This window comes from Lynx rufus, unplaced genomic scaffold, assembly GCF_022079265.1.
Source record: "Lynx rufus isolate CCGP_SWC_20201006 ecotype Redwood Valley unplaced genomic scaffold, mLynRuf1.p SCAF_6, whole genome shotgun sequence".
NCBI lineage: Eukaryota > Metazoa > Chordata > Mammalia > Carnivora > Felidae > Lynx > Lynx rufus.
In genome coordinates, this window is record NW_025814878.1 from 90,040,188 (window position 1) to 90,064,955 (window position 24,768).

At 35.3% G+C, this 24,768-nt stretch overlaps 1 protein-coding gene across 2 annotated transcripts in view; it reads left to right on the forward strand.

Moving 5' to 3' along the window:
- Positions 1 to 24,768, forward strand: part of KHDRBS2 (KH RNA binding domain containing, signal transduction associated 2) — a 577,798-nt gene that overhangs the window by 208,586 nt on the left and 344,444 nt on the right. For both annotated transcript variants that reach the window (XM_047102966.1, XM_047102967.1), the window contains exon 3: positions 13,410 to 13,526. In XM_047102966.1, the coding sequence (XP_046958922.1) occupies positions 13,410 to 13,526 (117 nt within the window). The remainder of the gene's footprint in view (positions 1 to 13,409; positions 13,527 to 24,768) is intronic.

Genomic DNA, 24,768 nt, shown 5'->3' on the forward strand with positions numbered 1-24,768 from the left:
CATGACCAAAGGCTCTTTAGTTGTCTACGAAAGGAGAATATGATTTACACACATAGTGCTGAAACATAGGAAAGAATTATTTATAGCAGAACAAATAGGACATGAATTGTATATGTGTTTGAAATTATTAAATTATTTACATTATTAAAATTATTAAAATTTAAAACTGGTAAATTATTTACATTATTAAAATTCCTGTCCAATCATTTTTTATCAGCATCTTGCCAAGTTTTTTGCTGTTTCTGTAAAACATGGACTATTCTGTACAATGGCAAAAGACAGTGTGATTTTTAACCTTGACTATGCTTTTTGGAAACTTCAGAGACAAATATTGATTAAGCCCAAGATATACTGAATCACCACATTTTTAAAGGATCCACATTTTTATACTTGGTATAAATGGATTCTTCTCCAACCCTGTATGCTTTCTTCAAATTCAAATATTTCCCTCTGAAGTGAGCAATCCCAAATGGGATTTTATGATCTCATGGGGAAAGCATGAGTAATTGCTGCTTATGTTTTTGGTAGGCCTGTTTATTTAAACTCTTTTAGTTCATATATGTGTTGACATTTACTGTTATATTTTGAAATGTTATCTAAATTCTGAGTTTAAATATAATGTAATGATTGGTGTTTTAGCACAGAATAAGAATTCTTCCTAATTGCCAGATTCAGTGATCAGTTTGTTTTTTCTCAAACCCTAGGCTAGCTCCATCTGTAGCCTCTGCTAAAGTTATTGCTTCCTGATTTCTCCACCTCTTTTGCTTACTCCTTCTATTCTTCACACTTCAGGCAGCAAGATGCCTTTAAAGAAAGTTAATGGGTGGGGGTGGGGGAAGAGGGCGCCTGGGTGGCTCAGTCAGTTAAGTGTCCCACTTTAGCTCAGGTCATGATCTCCCGGCTCATGATCTCATGGCTTGTTAGTTCAAGCCCTGCATAGGGCTCTGTGCTGACGGCTCGGAGCCTGAAGCCTGCTTCCAATTCTGTGTCTCCCTCTCTCTCTGTCCCTCTCCTGCTAGTGCTCGCTCTCTCTCTCTCTCTCTCTCTCTCAAAAATAAAGACTAAAAACAATTTTTTTAAAATAATAAAGTAAGTTAATCAGGCCTCAGTTCTCTTGTTCTACCCCTACTCCCCACCAGTCACCAGTTCAGAGCTTCAAAGGCTTTATACTGCTTTTACCTAAGACCAGAATTCTCAACAGGGTCATAAGTACCTGAATATTTTCTCTATGTTTGTCTCCCTTCCAGCCACATTTCTTACACCTCCAAAGTGAATTTTTACCAGTTTATCAAACATCATACTGGGGTTTTTTCATGTTATTTCTCTTGCCTGGAAAGTCATCAGAACTCCCATCTTTTGCCCCTGCCTCAGCTTCCTATACATCCCCTCTCTGCTTAAATGCTAAGTCGCAGGGAAAGTTTTCTAAGGACTCCAGTTTTACATTCCCGTGTAATCCTAACCTTCTTTTAGCACAGTACTCAGAACATAATTGTCACTTGATTCATATTTGGGGATTGAGTGATTAAACAGATCTAGCATTCTTTTGTTTTCCCCATTCTCTTGTATTCCTCCAGACCCTAGTCCTTTGCCCCTCTTCCTTGTTTTCCTTTCTAAATGTAAGTGTTCCTCAGATTTCTCTCCTGGGCTTTTTTTTTCTTTTCCCTTATCCCTTTCCTGTAGTAATTTCTTGACTTTTAAGTAGCACTTCTATGTAGAAAATTGCTAGACTTATATTTTTATCTTAACTCTCTCTCTATGTCTATCCATATATGGCTACTAGATTTCTCCAATTGGAGGGCATGGGAAATGGATTATAACCCAGGTTTCCCTCTAAAACTTCCATTCTTGTCTTCCACAGTTTTGTTAATGATACAATATATTTTCAGCACTCCAGATTTAGAATGTTTTGATTAATAATTCAATATCCTTTCTTCATACTCCTCCAATTTAATAAATTGCCAGGTCTTGTTGCGGGTACCACCCCGGTCTCTATTTCACTTCCTGTCCTCTTATATTTTCTATGACTGCCATTCTACTTTACGCTCCATTATCACTATCAACGTTACACCAAACAACTTCTGATAGGCTCCTCCATCTTTAATTCCCCAACTCCACTCCACTACGTCTTCTCTAACCTCCCTTTTTAGAGTTTTGTTATGTGCCTGCCTTTTTTCCATGCCCAGCTTCTGCCTCCTTGTTCAAGGTTTAACAAAAACATCAAACTTCCTAAGCTTTCCCATAGGGAAACGATTTCTTCTTCCTTTGAATTTTTGTTGCACTTAATGTACTTCTTTTATGGCATTTACCAGTTTCTTTTAAAAATTTTAACAGCTTGTCTATACCCTTTTCCCCCCACAGGAGTATAAGTTTCCTGAAAGAGTATTTATATCTATGTGGTTCACTTTGTATCCTCCATACATTTCACAAGTTCTAGGTGCTAAACCAATGTGTTTAGTGAGCAACTGAATTGATTCCATCCTTGATTTTATATAAATATGTTTTTGAATAACATTTAGTTTATGATAATATATTGATACTATCTTTAATGGTTCTAAAACATTCTCCCCTACTCCTGCCATTTTCTTGAACACTCATCCTTGTCTATTTTGTTAAATTGGAAGTGCTTTTCTTTATAGAGTTCTCTGTTAATTCCAAATGGTATTATTTAATTCTACAGACATAGCTTGATATTTTTGTGGTTGAAGAAAGCTCTGTTCCTTTACTCACCAGTGTCCTTTGATGATTGCTGAGATGAGTACCTGAAGTATTGTCTTCTCCTGTCTGTTTATACAGAAAGAATATTTTTTGATCTGTAACTGTGGTCTCTCTTTGTGCAGTCTGCCCAAATTTGCTTAACTCTGTTTTAATGGCAACAAACACAAGAGTAGAATACCAAAGGATGACTTAACGTTGAATTCCCAAATACAGAACAGCAAGCAGCTCTATGAATTCCTACTCATTAAAAAAGGGATTCATACTCAATTCAGGAATAGGATAGAGATGAAAATGGTGTTCAAATATAAAGAAAAATTAGGACAAGGGGAATTTGAGGATCAGGAAATGAGGGAGCTCAAATCCAGTTGTGGCATATGAAAAAGTAGATGAAGCCAACAGCAGAGACTAGTAATTCAGAGATTCTTCACAAGTGGCCCTGGTGATAAACCCTGCCCTTTCATTGCAAAGCAGATGTAATTCTGGTGCCCACAAAAGGAGAACTAAGGCTAGGTGTATTGCCTCTTCTATTTGAGAACAAACAGAACTGCCGGAATTAGTTTACAAACATTTCATTAGAAGAATACTACATGGTGGGGCACATCGGTGGCTCAGTCTGTTGAACATCTTACATCGGCTCAGGTCATGATCTCACAGTCTGTGAGTTCAAGACCCACATCAGGCTCTATGCTGACAGCTCGGAGCCTGGAGCCTGCTTCAGATTCTGTGTCTCCCTCTCTGTCTGCCCCTTGCCCACTCGCACTCTCTCTCTCTCTCTCTCAAAAATAAATGAACATTAAAAAAAAAGAAAAAAAAAGGAAAATGCCACATGATAAAAAAAAAAAAAAGAAAAAGGTTTATTTTATACAAGTATTGATGAAATATTTTAAAAAGGAAGAAATGAACTAATCAAGAAAAAAGGGTAAAATGAGAGACTGGAGATTCTGGAATACTCTGTACTTAAAGGGTGAATTGGTAAACCTTGAAATACATATACCCAATATTATTGAAGTTTATTTTCACCTAATTTTCTTTTGTTTTTATTTATTATTATTATTATTATTATTATTTATTTTAAGTTTAAATAGGCTCCACAGCCAATATGGGGCTCCAACTCATGACCCTGAGATTGAGAGTCATATGCTATATTCTTGGAGCCAGCCAGCCCCCATATTTTCACTTAATTTTAAACTGTTCCTGGATTTACTGTGTTAAAAAATGTCCCTGAAATATTTTGCTTAAGATGTCCCCATTTTTATGAAAAGCAATTGCTTTGCCACAAATTATATTTTATAGCTTTACAAATCCATTGAAATGTGTTCTCTTGGTTAATTTTACTTGACATGATTTAAATATTTCCTTTTAGGAAAAAAAATTAAAAATCTGATTAAAATTGCTCAAAAGGCTTTTTGAAAATAAAAGTTATTACAAAACAACTGTTCAGTGACTTAAGCATAAATGAATTTGACATCCACAAATTTAATTTTCTTTAAATACATGTGGATAAAATACTTTCAAATTATTTGAAGATATTTAGCATACTGAAAACACAGCTGTGTTCACTCTATTAAGCCTTAGGAATCTAGGAGGTTCCCAAGTTACTAAATTATAGCTAAATATTGAAGACACTATGGTGTAGTGTTTGAGTTATTTTCCATGTTGAAAGAGATTTGCTTTAAAGAAAGGTTAGAACCAACTGTTTTCAGTGAACTGATAACTCACCTGTCATGACTATGTCATTCGACTTTGTTTGGAAGGGAACTGAATATAGGCTGAAAGCAGAACAACAATAACAACCACAAAAAAACAAGTCTTAATTAGAACAGCTTTTGTATTGTGTGTTTTCCGAATTTATCTTAACATAAATTTCCCAAAACTAAGCACTGTATACAAAATATGTACCAGCTTCATGATTACATCTTATTTTAAAATATGAAACAGAAATGGTATCCATTCTTTGGATGGAAGTGTGTGCCTTTACAATAGAGGTGGCCATGTGAGGAGGTGTTTGTAAACATTTCTTCTCGTCACCACACTTTCTGTGAGATCATCCATGTAGAGGACTTAGTGCCCAGCACAGAGTGACCCTTCAAAATATGTTAATTGTAGCAAGTAATAGTAGCCAATAATCAAAAAATCATTATATATTATAAATATATAAAAATAAAAATATTAATATAAAAATAAAAGAATAAGGGTTACTGAAGTCAAATTTCGGTATAGGTGTCATACTATTACAATCTACTGAAAAAAATAATAATTGTGTAATAATAACAACCCACTTTATAAAACTGAAGTATAACTAACATGATGTTATATTAGTTTCAGTTTTACAATGTGTTGATTCAACAATTCTATACATTATTCAGTGTTCATCATGATAAGGGTATTCAGCATCTGTCACTACAGAATGTTATTAAAATATTATTGAATATATTCCCTAATCTGTACTCTTTATCTCTATGACTAATCTGTTTTATAACTGACAGTTTGTACCTCTTAATCCCCTTATTTCAACTATACTTCCCCTCTGGCAACCACCAGTGTGTTCTCTGTATTTAAGTGTCTGTTATTTGGGGGCATCAGGGTGGCTCAGTCGGTTAAGTATCTGACTCTTGATCTCAATTCAGGTCTTGATCTCAGGGGCGTGAGTTTAAGTCCTGCATTAGGCTCCAGTTTAAGTAGGTGTGGAGCCTACTTAAAAAAAAAAAAAAAAAAAAAAAGTAAGGGTCTGTTTGTTTCTTTGCTTGCTTTTTAGATTAGATGTATAAGTGAAATCATACAGTATTTGTCTTTGTTTTAAATTCTGAAAGAGACATATTTCACTTAGCATAATACCCTCTAGGTCCTTCCATGTTGTTGCAAATGGCAAGATCTCTCTCTCTCTCTCTTTTTTTTTTTTTTTTTTTTTGCTGATAATATTCCATTATACGTACACTCACATACACACGCATATACCACATTTTCTTTATCCATTTATCTATCAGTGGACATTTGAATTACTTCCATATATTGGCTATTGTAAATAATGGTGCAATAACAATAAGAGTAAATATATCTTTTCAAATTAGTGTTTTTGCTTTCTTTGAACTACCCGCATTTACTGGGCACTTATTGTGCATGTATTAATTATTATCTTTATTCTTCCCATTTACAGATAAGAAAAATGAAGTTAAGGGGAAGTTAAGTAATGTAGCTAAATGTATATAGCTAGCAAATTTACAAACCCATGTAATTGGTCTTCAGAACCATGCTATTAATTATTATGCTCTAATTGTTCACTGATGTTGGTGCATTTTACTTACCCAAATAATAATTGGGAAAAAAAGTTTTCGTGCCATTCCTCATTGTTGGCTCCAAAAACTGCAGATATTAAGGAAGAGATAAAATCACATAAGCAAACTTAAAGTATATAAATAAATACTTGTTTGCAAAAGCAAATGGTAGATTATGTTTATAAATTTTAAAAACACATTAAAAGTTCTGCATCTTTAAAATAATGTTATATAATTAATGTTACTCATAAAAGATACTTTCCATCAGTTTAAATCTGATTATACAACATCTTCATTCCGTTGAATCTATGTGTTCTATTTCAAAATGTAGAGTTTGGGAAAGAATTGAAAGGGATGTCTCCCTTACAGCTTTAGACAATTTGGTTTCAGATTGGTCACTGGTTAGAAATGAAGCTACTGTATTGAGAAATAAGTGTTGGGAAATGTGTCACAATAATCAAGGCAAAGAAAAGAAATTTCTCAAGAGTATAGCCCATATATATATTTTGTTAATAACCTGTCCTCAGCCTGGAATGCGTGAAATGCAATCTCTTCCTTTCAGTCATAAGCATTCCCAGTGGAGATATCACTTTAAGTGCTTTGGTTTTTCTTTTCTTTTCTTTTTTTTTAAATGTGTTTATTTATTTTTGAGAGAAAGAGCGTGAGTGGGGTAAGGACGGAGACAGAGGGGGACAGAGGATCCCAAGCAGGCTCTGCGCTGACAACAGTGAGCCCAAAGCAGGCGTAGAACTCACAAACTGTCAGATCATGACCTGAGCCAAAGTCAGACAGATTCTCAGCCAACTGAGCTACCCAGGTGCCTCACTTTGGTATTTTTCTATCTGATGTTTTACTGCTACCTGTGAAGGGACAAGAAAGTTCTACAACAGAGTATTGAAGAGAAGTTCAGTTAAAATTTACTCAACTGGAATTGATCTATTTGATTTTTTAAGTTATGTAGTATTTAATTCATTCAAGTATATGTGTGCTTTTCATGTAGAGCATAAAATAAAATGGATACTCATGAGCCCCTAAGTTAAACTAAAGTCTAAAATATTACTTATCACTTTGACATCACTGTGTTTCCCTTTGATCACATTCTCCACTGTCCATTCCCAGAGGTTACCAAGACCTTGAATTTTATGTTTATTATTATGCCTGTTATTTGAGCATTAGATTAACTACTTAAGCATTTATTCATAAACAAAACATTGATATTGCTCATTGGGTTTCATGAAAACAATGTAATATGTCTAGAACTTGAATTTTTTACTCATAATTTTATTTCTAGGATTTAATAATGAGACTTCATGTAGTTATGGGTAATTTATGTTCACTGGTATAAATATCCCACTATGGATATGTCGCAGTTTACTCAATCATTTGTACCATCATGATTCTGGGAGATAAATAGGATCTACTCTCTAGATAATTGTTATAATCTCTAATTTAGGACTAGCATGTTGTTGAAAGAGGTAAGGGACAGGACCTTAAGAGAGCTGTCACCCATGGGCAGTGAAGATCTGAGTCTGAAGCCTGACAGAACCTAGAACTGGAAGCTTGTGGACAGTCTGTGGAGCTTTTATATACACGGAGTGGGGGCTCATGTAGACGTCAGTAAAACAGCCATGTCTGAGCACCATGATTTGCCAAGAATAATGGATGACAATTCATGTTCATCTTCCTCGTCTCATGCAACTTCCTGTTATTGACAAAATCCCAAAACAAAAGGAAAACATATGTAGAAGATCTGGGAAACACATCTCAGACATAAACAAGTGTTGATATGGGGTCAAGTTGACAGCATACCATTCTTGAATTGATGGCTTTTCCCAATTATTTTTGCTCTTACAAGCTTTGAGACTTTTAATGTTCTTCTACATGCACCAAGACTTACCTGCAGAATATACCTGAGAACAGAATTGCTGAGACATGGGTTAAATACATTTGCAGATTTACAAGACAATGGCAAAATAGTTGAATCTATTTACATTCCTGTAAGCAGGGTATATGAATCTTTGTGTCTCCACATTCTGACCAGTGTTTGGTTTCTGACTTCTACCATGATTGGGTGTATAAAATGACATCTTATTGTCATCTTAATTTGACTTTTATTTAAATTCTAATGAAGTTGAAATTTTCATGCATTTTTCTTTTGCTGTTCTTTCCTCAATGACATATTCATGATTTCATCTTTTATTTATTAAGATAAAAATGATTTTATCTTTTATTTATCTTTTATTTATTTATTAAGCTGTTTGTCTTTTCCTTACAGTTTTGTACTTGTTTTTGTAAAGTAATGTTTTATTGGTAACATAATGTAAATAGTTTTCAAATTTGTGACTTACGTTTTTGTCTTTGTGGTTTATTTTAATAAATAGATATTCTTAATTTTAATCAAACTTTTACTGTTAGCATGTTTTATGTCTTGTCTTAGAACTCTTAGGCATTATTTTCCTTTATTTTTCTGTTAGAAATTCTAAAATTTTGCCTTTCACTCCTAAATCTATAATCCATCTCTATTTATCTTTTTTTTTTTTTGGTGTAGGAAACAATTTCATTATTCTTACTATGGGTAGCCAATTATGCTCTGTATTAGATAGTTCCTTCTTTCCCTAACATACTAGTTTTCTGTTGTTTCTGTAATAGTTGACACAAACTTAAGTGGCTCGAAACACAACAGATTTCTTATTTTACAGTTATAAAGATCAGAAGTCTGAAATGGTTCTCATGCACTAAAATTAAGATGTCAGTAAGGCTGCATTCCTTCTGGGGGTTTTATGGGAAAATCTGTTCCTTGATTCCTCTAGCTTCTAGAAGGTATCCTTATTCTGTGCCTCATGGCTTCCTCCTGTCTTCAAAGCCAGCAACTGCATGACTCCAACCTCTGATTCTGTTGCATTTTTCTTTAATGTATAAGGACATTGAGCACACCTGGGTAATCTAGGATAATCTCTTCATCACAAGATTCCTAATTTAGTCAGAGTTGCAGAGTCTCTTTTGCAGAGTAACATATTTACAGATCCTGGGTATTAGGCCATGGGCATCTTTAGGGGGCCATTATTCTGCTTTAGTGATCTGTATTGCCCCTGGTATCATACATCATTTTAACATAAGGAGGAGTCTGTTTCTGGATTCTGGATTCCACTGCTCCATTTTCTATCTGTGTTCCAGGACTACACATATCACATTGTCATAATTAATACAGCTTGATAATGAATCTTTGTACGTGATAGGCATAGTCCTCAACTTGTTCTTCTGCTTCTGAATGCTTTGACTATTCTTGGACTTTGATGTTTTCATACAAATTTTACAACCAATTGGTAAGTTGATCCAAATCCTATTATGATTGTAATTAGAACTGTGTTGAGCTATAGATGTAATTGAAAATACTAGAAATTGAGACTTCATGTCCATGAACATGATCTGCCTCTCAGTCTATGTATATCCATTTGATAGCTTTATTAATGTATTTTATATATTTTCTGTAAATGTTTTGATTATACAGAATTCAGTTTATTCTTAGGAAATCTTATTTATTTTTTACTGATGCTGTAAGTGATATCTCTCTTTTAAAAAAATTACTAATTATATGTTGCTTGTGCACAAAAATACAATTGATTTTTTATATTGATTTTGTATGAAACACCTTGCTAAGCTCTTTTACTTATTCTGATGATTTTTCTGAAATTACTTTAAGCTCTCTCTCTCTCTATATATATATATATAATATATATGTATATATATAATATATATAAGTTTTGTATATATTATATATATTTTGTTTCTTACTTTCTGATGTTTATGACATTTATTCAGTGGCTTGAATCTTCATTGTTGAAGAAAACAAGAATGTGGATCTTTACCTTGTTTTTAATATTATTTTACTCATAAATACACTATTCTAATGGGTTTTTAGTAGAAAGCTTCTACTAAAATGAAGGAGGTTTCCTTCATTTTTCAGATGATGTGAGTTTTACAAAGATTGGAACTGAATTTCATAGAATTATTTTTCTGTTTCAATAAAATGTTAGCCTTTTTTCACATCCAAATAAAACGTTAACCATTTTTTCTCCATTGTTATAAATTAAGGGTTATAACTTAGGGGTTATAAATCTTAAACTACCTGTGTATCTGTGACAAACACAACTCAATCATCATGTGTTTTTTTGTATATACAGCAGGCTGGTATTTTGTTAAGTGGTTTTTATTTCATGAGTGGATTTGCTCTATAAATTCTCTTTTCTGATATGCTTTTATATCAAGGTTATACTAGACTGCTAACTGAGTTGAGGGATATTTCCCCATTTCTTCCTCTGGATAGTCTGCTATTAGCTCACAACCATAGGAATTTCCCAGTGATTTTCAAAACTGGCTCCCGTACACGCAGGGCAAGAACAGACTGAAGAAAGAGGTAGGCCACTCCAGATTGGTAGGTGAAAGGTTTAATAAGCAAGGAACTTCTATATGAGACTTGTCTTGGGTGACTGCAAAATGAGTAGATCTTAGCACCTGCCCACCACAATCTTAAGAGTTTATACAGACGCCTTAATATGGTTCAGTCATGTTTACAGTCCAGATGGTCTAAAGGCTGTGTCCTTAAAGTGGCTCCTACTGTGGGAACAGTGGGTGGAACATAAATTCCAAGGATAAGGGAGGGGATAAAGAGCCTCTGCTTGCCAAAGTCCAGGTTGTGGGTCAATTGGCAGTCATATCTCGACGACTCCTCCAACATCTGCATAGATTGGAATGATGTGTTTCCTAAAAGTCTAGTGAAATTCGTATGTAGAAGTGCCTGCAATTAGTATTAGTTATGATACTGTTCTTAAATATTTCTATGTTTTCAACCTTCTAATTTTGCCTCCATTTTTAATTGAAGTACTATTTACGTACTGTGAAATGCACAGGTTTCAGTGTACAACTTGATAAGTTTTGACAAAAATGTACCTATACTTTCAACACAATATCGAACACTTCCATCACCCCAGATGTTTCCTTCAAATCACTTTCCCGTCAGTCCAGTCCTGGCCTTCTATTTTCCATAGGCAACCACTCTTAGGAATTCTACCACCATGTATTATTTTGGCCTCTAGAACTTTGTATTAATAGAATCTAATGTGATATACTTTTTTTGTATCTGGCTTCTTTCACTCAACATAATTGTGAGATATATCCATGCCATTATATTAATCAGTGAATTATCCCTTTCTATTTATGTATAAACTTGTTGATCTTTTCTCCTTGGATAGGCATTGGTTTATTTATAGTTTAATGGTGACTGTGAGTAAAATATTATGGAAACTCTTGTACAAGTTGTTTTGTGAACATGTGCTTCTATTTCCCTTGGTTAAATACCTAAGTAGAATTGCTAGGTCATAGCAGAACTCCATGTATGACTTTATACATAATAGCCAATCTTCCCAAGGTACTTGTATCGTTTTAAACTGCCAACAGTAATTGCTCCAGTACTTCCACATCCTTATCCTCATCAATGTTTGGTCTTTGTTTGTTTGTTTGTTTTAGTAATTCTGATATATGTGTGTTTAATTATTGACTTGATGGAATTTTTTATAGATTCTAGATACTAATCTTTTTTTTAAGTTTATTTATTTATTTTTGAGAGAGAGAGAGATAGAGAGCAGGGAAGGGGCAGAGAGAGAGACAGATTGAATCCCAGGCTCTCAGCACGGAGCCTGACGCAGGGCTCAGTTTCATGAACCGTGAGATCTTGACCTGAGCCAGTCAAGGGTCAGACAGACGCTAACTGACTGAGCTATGTAGGCACCCCATAGATACTAGTTTTTTTTAAAGTTTGTATTTTAATTCCAGTCAGTTAACATACAGTGTTACATTTAGATACTAATCATTTTTCAGATGTATACACGGGGAATATAGTCTCCCAATCTGTGGCTTGTCTATTCAGTTTCTTAGTGGTTTTGGGATCAGCAAAAGCTTTAGTGAGTGCTGTTTGCTTTATTTAAGTAACTTTTCCCAGTTTAACTTTGCAAAGGCATTCTTCTATGCTTTATAACTAGAATTTTTATAATTTTAGATTTCATGTTTAGATCTACGATAGATCTCAAAATAAAGTTTGCCTAAAAGCGAGGTGGGACAGAAAAGTTTCTCTGTGTGTCTGTTTTCTTTTGGTGTTTTGTTTTGTTTGCATATGATTATCCAAATGTTCTAGCTACATTTGCTAAAAAGATCTGCTTTCCAAATATTATTACTTAGGCATTTTTTCTGAACATCAATTTACCTTGTAAGTGTAGTCTTTCTGAACTTTGTACTGTTCTATTTATCTACTTCCCTATAGGTACGACAATCCACACTTCAGTACAATATAAAATAAATGTGGTGAAAGCAGACATCCTTGAATTTATCCTAGACTTAGGGGAAAAGCATTTAGTCTTTCACCACTCAGTAGGGTGTATTTCTTACTACAGGATTATGGATTTTAAAACATATAGAGAAAAACTCTCGTTTAGAAAGAAGTTACTTAGTTTTATTTATCTTTGTTTTTCATTTACCCAACACAGCTTTTGGTGCATTCTACGGTTTTTGGTGCATTCTAACCCCTTTTTATTTTTTATTTTATTAAAATAATTTATTTCTTTATTTTTGAGAGAGAGAGGGAAAGAGAGAGAGAGAGAGAGAGAGAGAGAGAGCACGCGTGAGTGGGGAGGGGCAGAGAGATAGAGGGAGACACAGAATCTGAAGCAGGCTCCACGCTCTGAGCTGTGAGCACAGAGCCCGATGCGCACTTGAACCGTCGAATCAGACTTTGAGATCATGACCTGAGCTGAAGTCGGACACTTAAGCGACTGAGCCACCCAGGCACCCCAAAGCCCTTTCTATTTCTTAAATTAATAGGTTAAAGATTATTCAAGTCATTTGGTGTGGAGTATGTTAGTAACTGACAATATACTCCAATAACTGCTTTTATTTCACTTGTTTTTAACTATGTTTTAGGAAGAATAACATACTGAATAGACCCTCTAGAATTTCCTTTTTAGAGAAACTGTTTTGTATGTATGCACTATCAGTGTTTTAAACTTTTCTGTATATGTGTAGTTTTCAATATTCTGTTTGGAGAGAAAAAGCTTTTAGTAATTTTGTAACCATTGTGCTCCTCCCTAATTTCTTTTTTGTAAGTGATTTATTTATTTGATTATGTAAGTATATGACATGTTCAATATATTATTGATTTTGGCAGTCTTTAGGAAGAGGCATCCTTCTTAAAATGGATCGTAGATGAGAAGATCTGAAATAGTTTTGTGTGTGTATGTGTCTCTGTGTGTGTGAATGGCATAACTCTCTTCTGCATGGTAAAGTTTGAAAAGCCCACAGCCCATCATTTATTTTTGGTGCAAATTATTACTTTTTTCTACTTTAAAACAGAATTCTATTGATTTTGTTTCCTAGTTCAATTTTGTGGGGAAATTGCTTGGACCAAGAGGAAACTCCTTGAAGAGACTACAGGAAGAAACAGGTGCTAAAATGTCTATCCTGGGCAAAGGATCAATGAGAGATAAAGCAAAGGTACTGAACTTTGAATTTGATATTTAACACATACAGGAGGTTACCTGTAACACTGATGGCCAAACTTACAAGCATATCTGCACTGTTGTCCCATCATTTCCTATGATTTTTCACCTTCTGGGACCACCCTACTGCACTCCCTGTTGATTCTTCTATTTTCGTAAAAATCAATTACCCGCCTTTTTTTTCCCCAGAACATGTAATTCCATATCTTTATTCTCTTTAGTCCTTTGTGTAAATTGTTGTCAAATCTTTTCACTTTTCCTGTGTCTTCTGTAGGATGTTTCTATATGTCTATGCTCATTTTCTTTAATTCCCTGTCTGGATCCCCTTTCTCTCTTCAACTATGTCACCTAATCACATCCATTATATCATTGTCTCTTTTTATCTCTTTGCTCCATTTCACTCTGGCCCTCTTATCTAAAGCAATTTCAAATACTCATCTGCAAATCTAAGACAATTCCACTTCTTTTCTTAAATGTTTCAATTCACCTGACCTCAAAAGAACAAATAAGCTAAGAAATATATGAACTTTGCTATTTGAAATGATTTCCTTCATATCTGAACGACATCATCGTCCCATTTTATAAAGTGAAAGCAATTTTCAATGTGTTAGAATTCACTGTTTTGGAAAAATAACAACCATTTATAGAGATTTATTCATAAAGGATCCTTTAAGATTCATTGAGAAAAGGTGGGTGTGTTAAGGTAGTATTATTTGATCAGGCCATGCTTTTCTGATTCAGTATGTTACCATGGAAAATATAATTTTCAAACATTTATTTCTGAATATGGGAATTACTTAGAAAATTGTTTAGGAGTTCTCCCTTTTAACTGTTAATGTGAAATCTCGAATAAATTTATAGTGGGAAATGTCACTGTACAGATAGCTCATAATCTTACAATGTAAACTTCATATTGTGCGCTTTTTATATTCTTCAAACTTTCTTAAGAGTTAGATCAGGCATCATCTCCCCAACAGGGATTTCCTGAACTCCTGTGACAGGCTAAATCCTCTCATCACAACGCATTTTATTGAAATGTTGGGTTTCTCTCATTAAACTGTATACTCCCACCAGCTGGAGAAATACTCAGAGTATCTGTGTAGTCCCTCCCTCTGTAGCTTTCGAAGTAAATGAGTATTTATTGCTTTTTCCCATATATTTGGAAGTTTTTTTTCTGTTCACAGAGTTGTACATTGGATGCCTTGTTTCCTGTTAGGTACCAGCATAAGTATTTGAAAATCTAGGAGGAAACAAATTTGGTTCTATTAAGTTTCCATTATGTTTAATTTACTAATATTAGCTGTTGCTTGAAATCCAGGTTCTCATTGATTACTTTTTGGGTGATCCATCATGTTTGCCTATGCTTCAACTACTTTCATTGTTCTTTTACAAAATGAAAGAAAGTAAGAACATTTAAGAACAACAATAGGGGTGCCTGGGTTGCTCAGTCGGTTAAGCCTCTGACCTCAGCTCAGATCATGATCTCAGGGTTCATGGGTTAGAGCCCGCGTGGGGCTCTATGCTGACAGCTCAGAGCCTGCAGCCTGCTTCAGATTCTATGTCTCCCCCGTCTCAGCTCCTCCCCCGCTTGTGCTCTCTCTTAAAAATGATAAACATTTAGGGGCGCCTGGGTGGCGCAGTCGGTTAAGCGTCCGACTTCAGCCAGGTCACGATCTCGCGGTCCGTGAGTTCGAGCCCCGCGTCGGGCTCTGGGCTGATGGCTCAGAGCCTGGAGCCTGTTTCCGATTCTGTGTCTCCCTCTCTCTCTGCCCCTCCCCCGTTCATGCTCTGTCTCTCTCTGTCCCAAAAATAAATAAACGTTGAAAAAAAAAATTTTTTTTTAAATGATAAACATTTAAATTTTTTTTAATATTATAAAAAAGAACAACAATAATGTATTGCACTGTAAACTCCATTTTATAGAATCTAGATAAGATCTTAACTGCCAAGGGTGGTGGGCACACAGATGACATAAAACCACAGACGTGGATATGCAAAAGTTCACCTTAGTAAACACTTTATTAAAATAAAAAAATAAATCCTTGTTAAAACATTGATTACTATGCTGCTGTTTTACCTCTTCCCAACATGACCTGATCAGGAAGAAAGATTTTATATGTGATTTTATTCTTTTAACAAATAAAACTCATATGATTCTTCTGTGGAAGTATCTCTGTGTGTATGTATTATACAGCCACACAGGAATATATTCATGCATAATTGCAGAAGTATTTGTTGCTATGTGTCACACTATGTGTCATCCATAGTCTCCTCCTAAAGTTTACATTCCAATGGCAGAGACAGATAATAAATAAGTGAATAAGCACAATTTAATAATTATTATGGATTGAAATAATACGGATTGTTTTCCTGTGTTGACTCTGCTATTAAGATGCTACACAATGTATGTCCTAAACTTGATCTTTGCTTCACGACAAAAAGGAGATACTTGGGTAGTTGTCTAAGTCAGGACAAAATAACTATGCAAAAGTCTTGCACTTCTGCTATGTGCTTACCTGTAGATTAAATATCATGCTCTATAGAAAATAAATATTAGACATGAGTCAAGCCCTCACAAAACTTTTAATTTAATTAAACATCCTGATATGTTTAACGCTTTCTTTTTTTTTTAACTTTTTTATTGTTTATTATTTTTGAGAGAGAGAGACAGAGAGACTGAGAGCAAGCAGGGAAGGGGCAGAGAGAGAGGGAGACACAGAATCAGAAGCAGGCTCCAGACTCTGAGCGCTCAGGACAGAGCCCGACGCGAGGCTTGAACTCACAGACCACGAGATCATGACCTCAGCTGTAGTCGGCCACCCAGCTGACTGAGCCACCCAGGCACCCCTGTTTAACACTTTCTTTAAAAAAAAAGTTAAGAAAGCATCAATCATTGAATTAGTAGGTGGAAAGAGTGACATACTCATTTAATTTTATAATTCTAATAAGACGTTTTCATCCTTAGCAAAGCATGACATTTTAAGATTTATTCTAAGATCATTATAAAATTGCATGGTATAGAAAATAGTTCTAGTGGTTTAGTGTAGTAAAGAGATTCTACCAAGTTTAATGTTTTTATTTGTGTTATTTTGGTTTTGATGGATTTGGGGGAAATATTCCTTTTAGTTTTGTGATACCTAGCCAATAACTCTATAAGCAAAGAAAGGAAACAGAGCCAAAACAAAGTGAAATGTGGTAATATCCAAGGTAATACCAGTGGCAAAATCCTACCGTATATTCAATATTTTATTCCCATAGTGGTCAGATCACCGAATATATGAACTCACATTTTACCTAAAACTATGCAGGAATGCTTGAACAGAAGCTGGCATTTAAATTGTGATGATAAAGGTATTCTTAGAGAAAATTAGGAGGTAATATATACAGCATGTTTGCGATATTTCAAAATATCTCAGGAAATTAACTGGCAGTTCAGAAATTTCTTTAAAGTCTACGTCCCTCATGCACCATATGGCCAGCCAGTTCGAAATAACCATGCAGCTGCCGGCTTCACTAGCGGTTGCTTCTGAGCAATCTTCAGGGGTAACTTACTGTAGCTTCGGATAGAGTGTTGCTATTTTTAGTGATGCTGATGGCAAAGATTGGTGAGGGAGAACAGAGGAAGCAGTGGTCTACAGGCTTATCTTTGAAAAGAGTGAGGAGCAAACATATTATCTTCAAGAGAAAAGGTTTGAGAGTTTAGAGAAAATCAGACAAAAGCCAGTCACCCCGATAACAGTGAAGAAACCGCGGAAAGCATCAAAGCAAATTTCTTGCATGCTTCCATTGTTCTTAAATGGAAATCACAAATAGACATGTTGCAAATAAATGATGTTGTAATGACAGGTATTCTGGCATTTCTATTAATAAGCTGGGTTGAAATTTTGGCATGTAGTCTTAGAACATGCTGGTTATTATATGTTAAAAGTAAAGTGCCATTTGGTGGAGTTTTATGTGAAACTGTGTGATAATTCTCTAGGCAAGCCTTTCTCTCTTTGATGTGCTAATATCATGTGCAGTTTCTATTTTATAATATATCTTCTGTATTGGGTGATGGCTACTTTAGTAAATCCTTTCTGATTTCATGGCAATTTGATTTTCATCAACAATAAAATCAACCGAAAACCTTCAAAGTGATGCTGCTGCCTGGTGGGTGTGAACCCTGTACCAATCATCCTTCTCTCATTTGGCTTCTGGGCTATGCCTCACATCAAACAGCACTGTTAGTCTCTCAAATCCTGAAGGGGAGAGGCTCTGCTCACTGCCTGTCAGTCAGGCTGGGATCGGTTATGTAGACTCCTGTTTCAACTTTTTAACACCCCCAACAACAAAGCAACTTGTAATCCCACAAAATCAAGAGCCCAGACACCCTGATTTTAATTTTAGCTGTGCCCCATAATAAACTGCACCGTAGATCAACAATATTTTTTTCTCAGCTCCCCTCTGCAGGAAAGAATGCTTAGCCCAATCGTGACTTCCAAACAGAGATAGGGGAGTAAGCATTATTCTTTGCTTAAATATCACTTGAGTTTGTGAAGGACAAAGAGTATATCAGAAATTACAGATAGGTGGAAGTTTATTTTTTATTTATTCACTGCATTCGTCTGTTTCTTGGATCTGAATTTTGAGAAATTAGATTTTAACAGACTAAACGGTTACACCTGAGCAGTGGCACATGTGCTAAGGAACACTGGATTGCAAACATATATTTGTGAGAATGCAAGGAAACCAGTTTTAATGGTGAACCAACACAAGGTTATATCAACCTATGATATATTACGACTCCAAGTGACCAAACAATTAATATAGTCAGGTTTGAGTTGAAGAGTGAAATATATCATCACACTAGTGAGAAATAATTTTTACATTAACATCTTCAACCCTTTTATGTGTAAATAATTTGTCATTCATTGCAGTGGGCTTTGACCTAAGAATGAAAACAAAACAAAACAAATTCCATAAATCTATCCAAGCTCTGGTCTTCATAAGCTTCATTGACAGAGCATGAGGTGGCATTGTTTTGCATGTTGTGAATCAAAATTATATATATGTTTTATTTTTATTTTTGTTTAATGTTGATTTTTTGAGAGACAGAGTGCGAGCCGGGGAGGGGGAGAGAGAGAGAGAGAGAGAGAGAGAGAGAATCCAAAGCAGGCTCCAGCCAGTTAAATGGAGAGGCCAGTGGGGAATCCCAGTGGAGCCCAGCGTTTGAGTCATCCCTTCCCAGGCATTACACATGCAAGTAAAGAACTCTCCAGATGGTATCGGCCTCTAGCCATTTGAGTGATCACAGATTGTTGGAGTCCTATGTGTAGCCCCAGGCTCTGGGATCAAAATACATTATCCCCATTGTGCTCTGTCTATTCCCTCACCCACAGAATCCATGCACATAGTAACATGCTTGTTATTTTAGGCAACTAAGTTTGACATGGTTACTTATATCACATTAGATGACTGGAACATATTCCTACAATTTTATTTATAAAATTAAAAGAATCTCAACATTGTGAGCAATTTTCCAAATACTGGATTTGTTCTCTTGTGTTTCTGCTGCCCTCTCATGGCAATTACTACAGACTTTGAAAATTTCTGGGGATTTGTGTGAGTTTGTGTATTTGGTGTTTTGATTATTTTGTTATTTATCTGCACCTTATTTTGAAGCATATGTCAAAGTTCTGTTTCAAAGTTGCCAGTAAGAGAAAAGGCTTCCAAGAAAGACAATTCAAAGATTTCCAGAATGTTTGACTTAAAAAGTATTAAGCTAGTCATAAAGCTGGTTTAAGGCCTTTGTACCTTTGAATGTCTACTTTAATGCCAAGAGACTCAATCAAGGTTAATTGGTGAGGTAATTCTTATTTCTTTGTAAGGTTTCTTAATTTTATTACAGCCTGCGAAAATGAGTGCTATGGCATTTTGTCAGGGATGTTACATAGATCCCAGAAGGGGAAGGTATTGCACCATACGGAATGTACTGCCCCAAACCAAGACTGGGATAGTTTTCTTTCTTAGTCCCTCCTTTTGACCAGGTCAGATTGTTGAAGGTGTGTTGTAGCCAAGAAAAGGACCATGTGGCATTTTTGTGCTGAGAACATTAACTGAGTTTGTTGCTTCATCAATCATTTCTTAACTTTCTTACAGATGGTGGAATTTAGATAAGGGATCAAGTTATACAGTATACTACCATCAAGGTTACCTGCAATCTATTTACCCATTGACTTCTTTCTTTACCAGTTTCCTATGTTAGGGAAGAATTTCTAAGCAGAATCCTAAGGTGATTCAATTTACTGATATACATTCATATACTATTAATATATTTTATAATATTTAGTGCTACATATATGTTTAGTTGGCTTATCCCTCTCAACATATGTTTTTTAAGTATTAATATTTGCTTTGCTTTTTTAAACTAGACCCAATCTTCGCTCTGCCCACACATTACAAATTCCAGTAGACACATAAGAATCACCAGAGTGAAACAATAGACCCACACAGATAGACAATGAATATATTGGGTCTATATAATAGGTCAAATGAGAAAGAAAAATTTCCCAAATAACTTTATTTTGCTCGTTGTAAGAACTACTACATTTTTAGTTTTATGGGTAATTTTAATGTCAAACCAAGTAAGAATGGTGATCTACAATTAAAAAAAAAATTATGGTTTTTAACTCTTAGAAAAACCTTTGATGGAAGGTTGTTATTTGTACATTTTTAGAAAGATAGTGTTGCATGTTTGTTTTAAATTGTTAGAACTTGACCCCAATAGATGTTCTTTGAAGAGAAATTTGGACTACTTGTTCTAGTGCAGCTTGGGGAATTTAGAGATACAGTTAAGAGGATAATGGGACTGGAGTAATGTTAAAGAGAAAAATTCTGCACTTAAGTGCACTATCAGCACTAATTCAGATTTTGAATTTCATTAGTTGCAGTGGTGTTTTTGACTTTGTACTCTGTTTTCTCCTTATTGTTTTCTTTAATTTCACAAACCATTCAAAAGTTAAATAGTAATCTAGTTTTATCAGCCATAAATACACGAATCATTCGTAGTTGAATAGTGTTGTCATGAATACTTGAAATTTTGTTTGAGCTCTTGACAACCCTTGATAAAAAGTAGAGAGCTCTTTTTTCTGGTTATGGTTCATGATGCTAAACAGAGCCCAGAGAAGGACAAAGTAGCCAGACTCCTTAGTCTAACGGATAATATTACTGAGTTCACTTTTGCTTTCTGTATTGGTTCACCAAAATTGAAATCAAAAAGACCGAGTAAACATAAAAAAAATGTTAAATAAAAAAAAAAAGGCGGTGGGCGCCTGGGTGGCTCAGCTGGTTAAGCAACCGACTTTGGCTCAGGTCATGATCTCACGGTTTGTGAGTTCAAGCCCCACATCGAGCTCTGTGCTGACAGCTCAGAGCCTGGAGCCTGCTTCTGATTCTGTGCCTCCCTCTCTCTCTGCCCCTCCCCCACCCATGCTCTGTCTCTCTCTGTCTCAAAAACAAATAAACATAAAAAAAATTTAAATAAAAAGACCAAGAAAAATGAAAAAGCCAGGATACAAATTAAATTTTATGTATTTTGCTATGAACACAATAATTGCACCACTTGACTTTTAGTGGCTGAGACAAAGTTTTATATACTTCCCGGGATGCCATTCACAAGGCATTCTCTGTGAACTGTGCTTCTAATTGTCCAATACTGCTTGTCACCAGCACTTAACCTAGTTACAGGAGTGACCATACCACAAGTCAGTACAGGACACACTTCCATGTATGTCTTCCTTAATATCTAAATATCAGAAATTACCTAAACTTCTTTTTTTTAAGTTTATTTATTTTGAGAGAGACAGAGAGAGAGGGAGAGAGGGAGAGAGTGCAGGGGAGGGTCAGAGAGAGGGAGAGATAGAATCTGAAGCAGGTTCTGTGCTGTCAGGCCAGAGCCAGATGTGAGGTTCAGTCTCACAAACTGCGAGATCATGACCTGAGCCTAAATCAAGAGATGCTTAACTGACTGAGCCACCCCGGCGCCCCTAGATTTCTTGTTAGTATGTTTATTGTTGAAATGTTACTTGAAAAGATATTTATTGTGTCACATACTTTCTGTGCAAACAGCATTTGTTTTAATTTTGGTAATACTAACATTTAATTTTTTTTGCTTTTGAGGTCAGGGTTTTGAGATGAACTGTGAATGTATGCCAGTATTCTTGCATGGAGTTTACCCCAGATAAGGCATGCCTAAGCTATAAGTATATGCTAAACAGCTACAATTTCGCATCACTATGGGGTCAAAAACAAAACAAAAAAATGTAACCATTGATTTAGAAAACTTGGAATATCTGCAGAAGTTTTTATGTTCACATTTCTAAGTTTATTAAGCCCTGTGTTTGCTGCTGCTTCTTTCTCAATAGTAGGCTTACTGTTTTCTCTTCCTTTTGATATTTTGCATGTTTTGAAAAAAAAATTATTTCAGTTATTTGGCACTTTTATGGGATATTTTCCCCCATTTCTCTTAATTTTCTTCCTTTCACCTGTCTACCTTAAAACAATTTTAGAGCTAAAATTATTTAAAATCAGGAAAAATTTTCCAGTGTTTGAATACTGAATAGCTCTCATTTCTATTTCCCTGAATATTACTGAAATATGTGAGAGATATTTATTTCCTCAGCAGCACCACCATCATATTTACTTAAATCAAACTAAGTCAACAGTCACCACTACCAAACCAGGAGAATAAACAGTAAAGAATAAGAGGCCATCAACTAAACAGACACAGCCTTCCTTGGGCTGAGTTAATATTTTCAGGATCTCAGGGTGCTTGGGTGGCTCAGTCGGTCAAGAGTTGATTTCAGCTCAGGTCATGCTCGGTTTGTGAATTTGAGCCCCACTTGGTTCTCTGTGCTGACAGCTCAGAGCCTGGAGCCTGCTTCAGGTTCTGTGTCCCTCTCTCTGTGCCCCTTCCCCACTCACATTCTGTCTTTCTCTCTCTCAAAAATAAACATTAAAATAATTAAAAAAAATATTTTTAGGATCTCAATCCTATACATTTTAGATTAAAAGTGATATCCACATTTTAAAAATAATTATAACTATAACAATCTTAAAGCATGTAGAAACTTTTATTTTGATTATCATTCGTCTTAAGGAAGAATTCGTAATATGGATAAAGCAGAATTATGTTTTATGGGCAATTCTATATCTTTAACATAATAATCTGGATCATAATAATTAAACTTGAGGAATCCTTAATATTATGAAGGTGACTGTGGGGTGGTCTTAATTTTCCCTGAATTGATCAGAGGTGTAAACTATGTGTTTCCATATTATACACATACACATGCACATGTACATTGGCTTATATAATCTTGGCAGAGAAGTTGGCAGAGAAAGTGAAGATGCTAGCTTATTTAGTTCATTAATTTTTATAACCAAAATATATTGTTGCCCAAGAGACAGTAGTTTGCTTGAGATTACTGCGAAATTATTAGGAAATATTTAATTATATGAGGTAAAAAAGAAAACATAAATAGGAGGACCAGTTTCATGAAAATACTTTGTTTAAACTGGCAGATTAATTTCAAGGAGCTATAACGTTGGAAGCAATAGACTTTACTAAATTTTATCTTGCTGTTTCTTAAACTGCTACACCCAAGGTAAGAAGAAAATGGATCCACATTACTTTAAATAATATAAAATTACCTGCAGGATATAAAAGATTGAGTTGACTATGATTTTTCATCATGATCTAGCCTCTTTAAAACTGAGTAGCATAGACTTGCTTTGGGTTCTGTCTTCCTCTGTCTCTGCCCCTCCCCACCTTGTGCTCTGTCTCTCTCTGTCTCTCAAAAAATAAATAAATAAATGCTAATTTTTTTTTTTTTTTTTAATAAAAAGATCTCCTGGGAGGCTCAGCTGGTTGAGTGTCCAACTTTGGCTCAGGTTATGTATGATCTCACAGTTCATGGGTTTGAGCCCCGTGTTGGGCTCTATGCTGACAGCTCAGAGCCTGGAGCCTGTTTCAGAATCTGTGTCTCTCTCTTTGCCCCTCCCCAGCTCATGATCTGTGTCTCAAAAAAATAAAATAAAATAAACATTAAAAAAATTTTTTTAATTAAAAAAAAAACTGAGTAGTTTAGATATAATTTATTTGTGAAAATGCTTTCATCCAACCTCTGTGCTGTTTATCACAGACAGTATGCACCCCAGATGGATGAAAAAGGGGAAAGGGACCCTGTGCCGGGAGTCCCTGAGTTAACAGCCCATATGTTGGGGTGTAACAGTTGTCTGCATTTCATGAGAACTCATACAGGGAAGAAGGTCACCACTTTCCAACCCTAGTCCTGTTCTTAGGGCAAGAGGAAGAGCAGCATGAGCTTTTGGGGAAGTCTGCCTGTGTTACGAGCCCAGAGTTTCCTCTTTAAGAGGAAAGAGTTTTTCTTCATCCCTCTAGGTTTATAGGTCAGAAAATTGGTCACAATATGTTTAGTTGCAAGTGTAATAGTTTCTTCCACATTGCTATGAATTCTTAGGCTATAAACCAAAAATGTCATTTAAGTGCACATGTTTTACCCTAGCCATTGTTTGTTTGTTTGTTTGTTTTTTAAAGCCACCAGGCCTAGATCATATTTTTTTGCCTTTTATTAGGGTATAATTCACATATGCAAAAATCTAACACTTTTAAAAAAATTTTTTTTGGATGTTTATTAATTTTTGAGAGAGAGAGGGAGAGAGAAAGCATGAGTGGGGGCGGGGCGGAGAGGGGGACAGAGGAACTGAAGCAGTTTCTGTGCTGACAGCAGAAAGCCCAGTGCGGGGCTTGAACTCACAAACTGTAAGATCATGATATGAGCCAAAGTCTGATGCTTAACCAACTAAGCCACCCAGTGCCCTGAAAATCTACCACTTTTCAGTGTACAAATGTACATAGTCATGCTTGTACCATCACAATCAAGATAGAACATGTTTCTGTCACACCGAAAATGTCCTTTGGGCCTAGGAGATCTGGTGCCACTCTGGTCCTAGGAGATCTCTGATCTGCTCTCTGTTACCATCTTTTAACTTTTCCTAGAATTTCATAAACTAATTTACACACTATATAGCTTGCTTCTGCGTTGTTTCTCTTGACGTAATGTTTTTGAGGATTATCCATGTTGATGCATGTATCAATAGTTCGTTCCTTTACATCACTGAGAAGTTTTTCATTGTGTGGCTACACCAAAATTTACCCATTTTTTGATGATTATTTA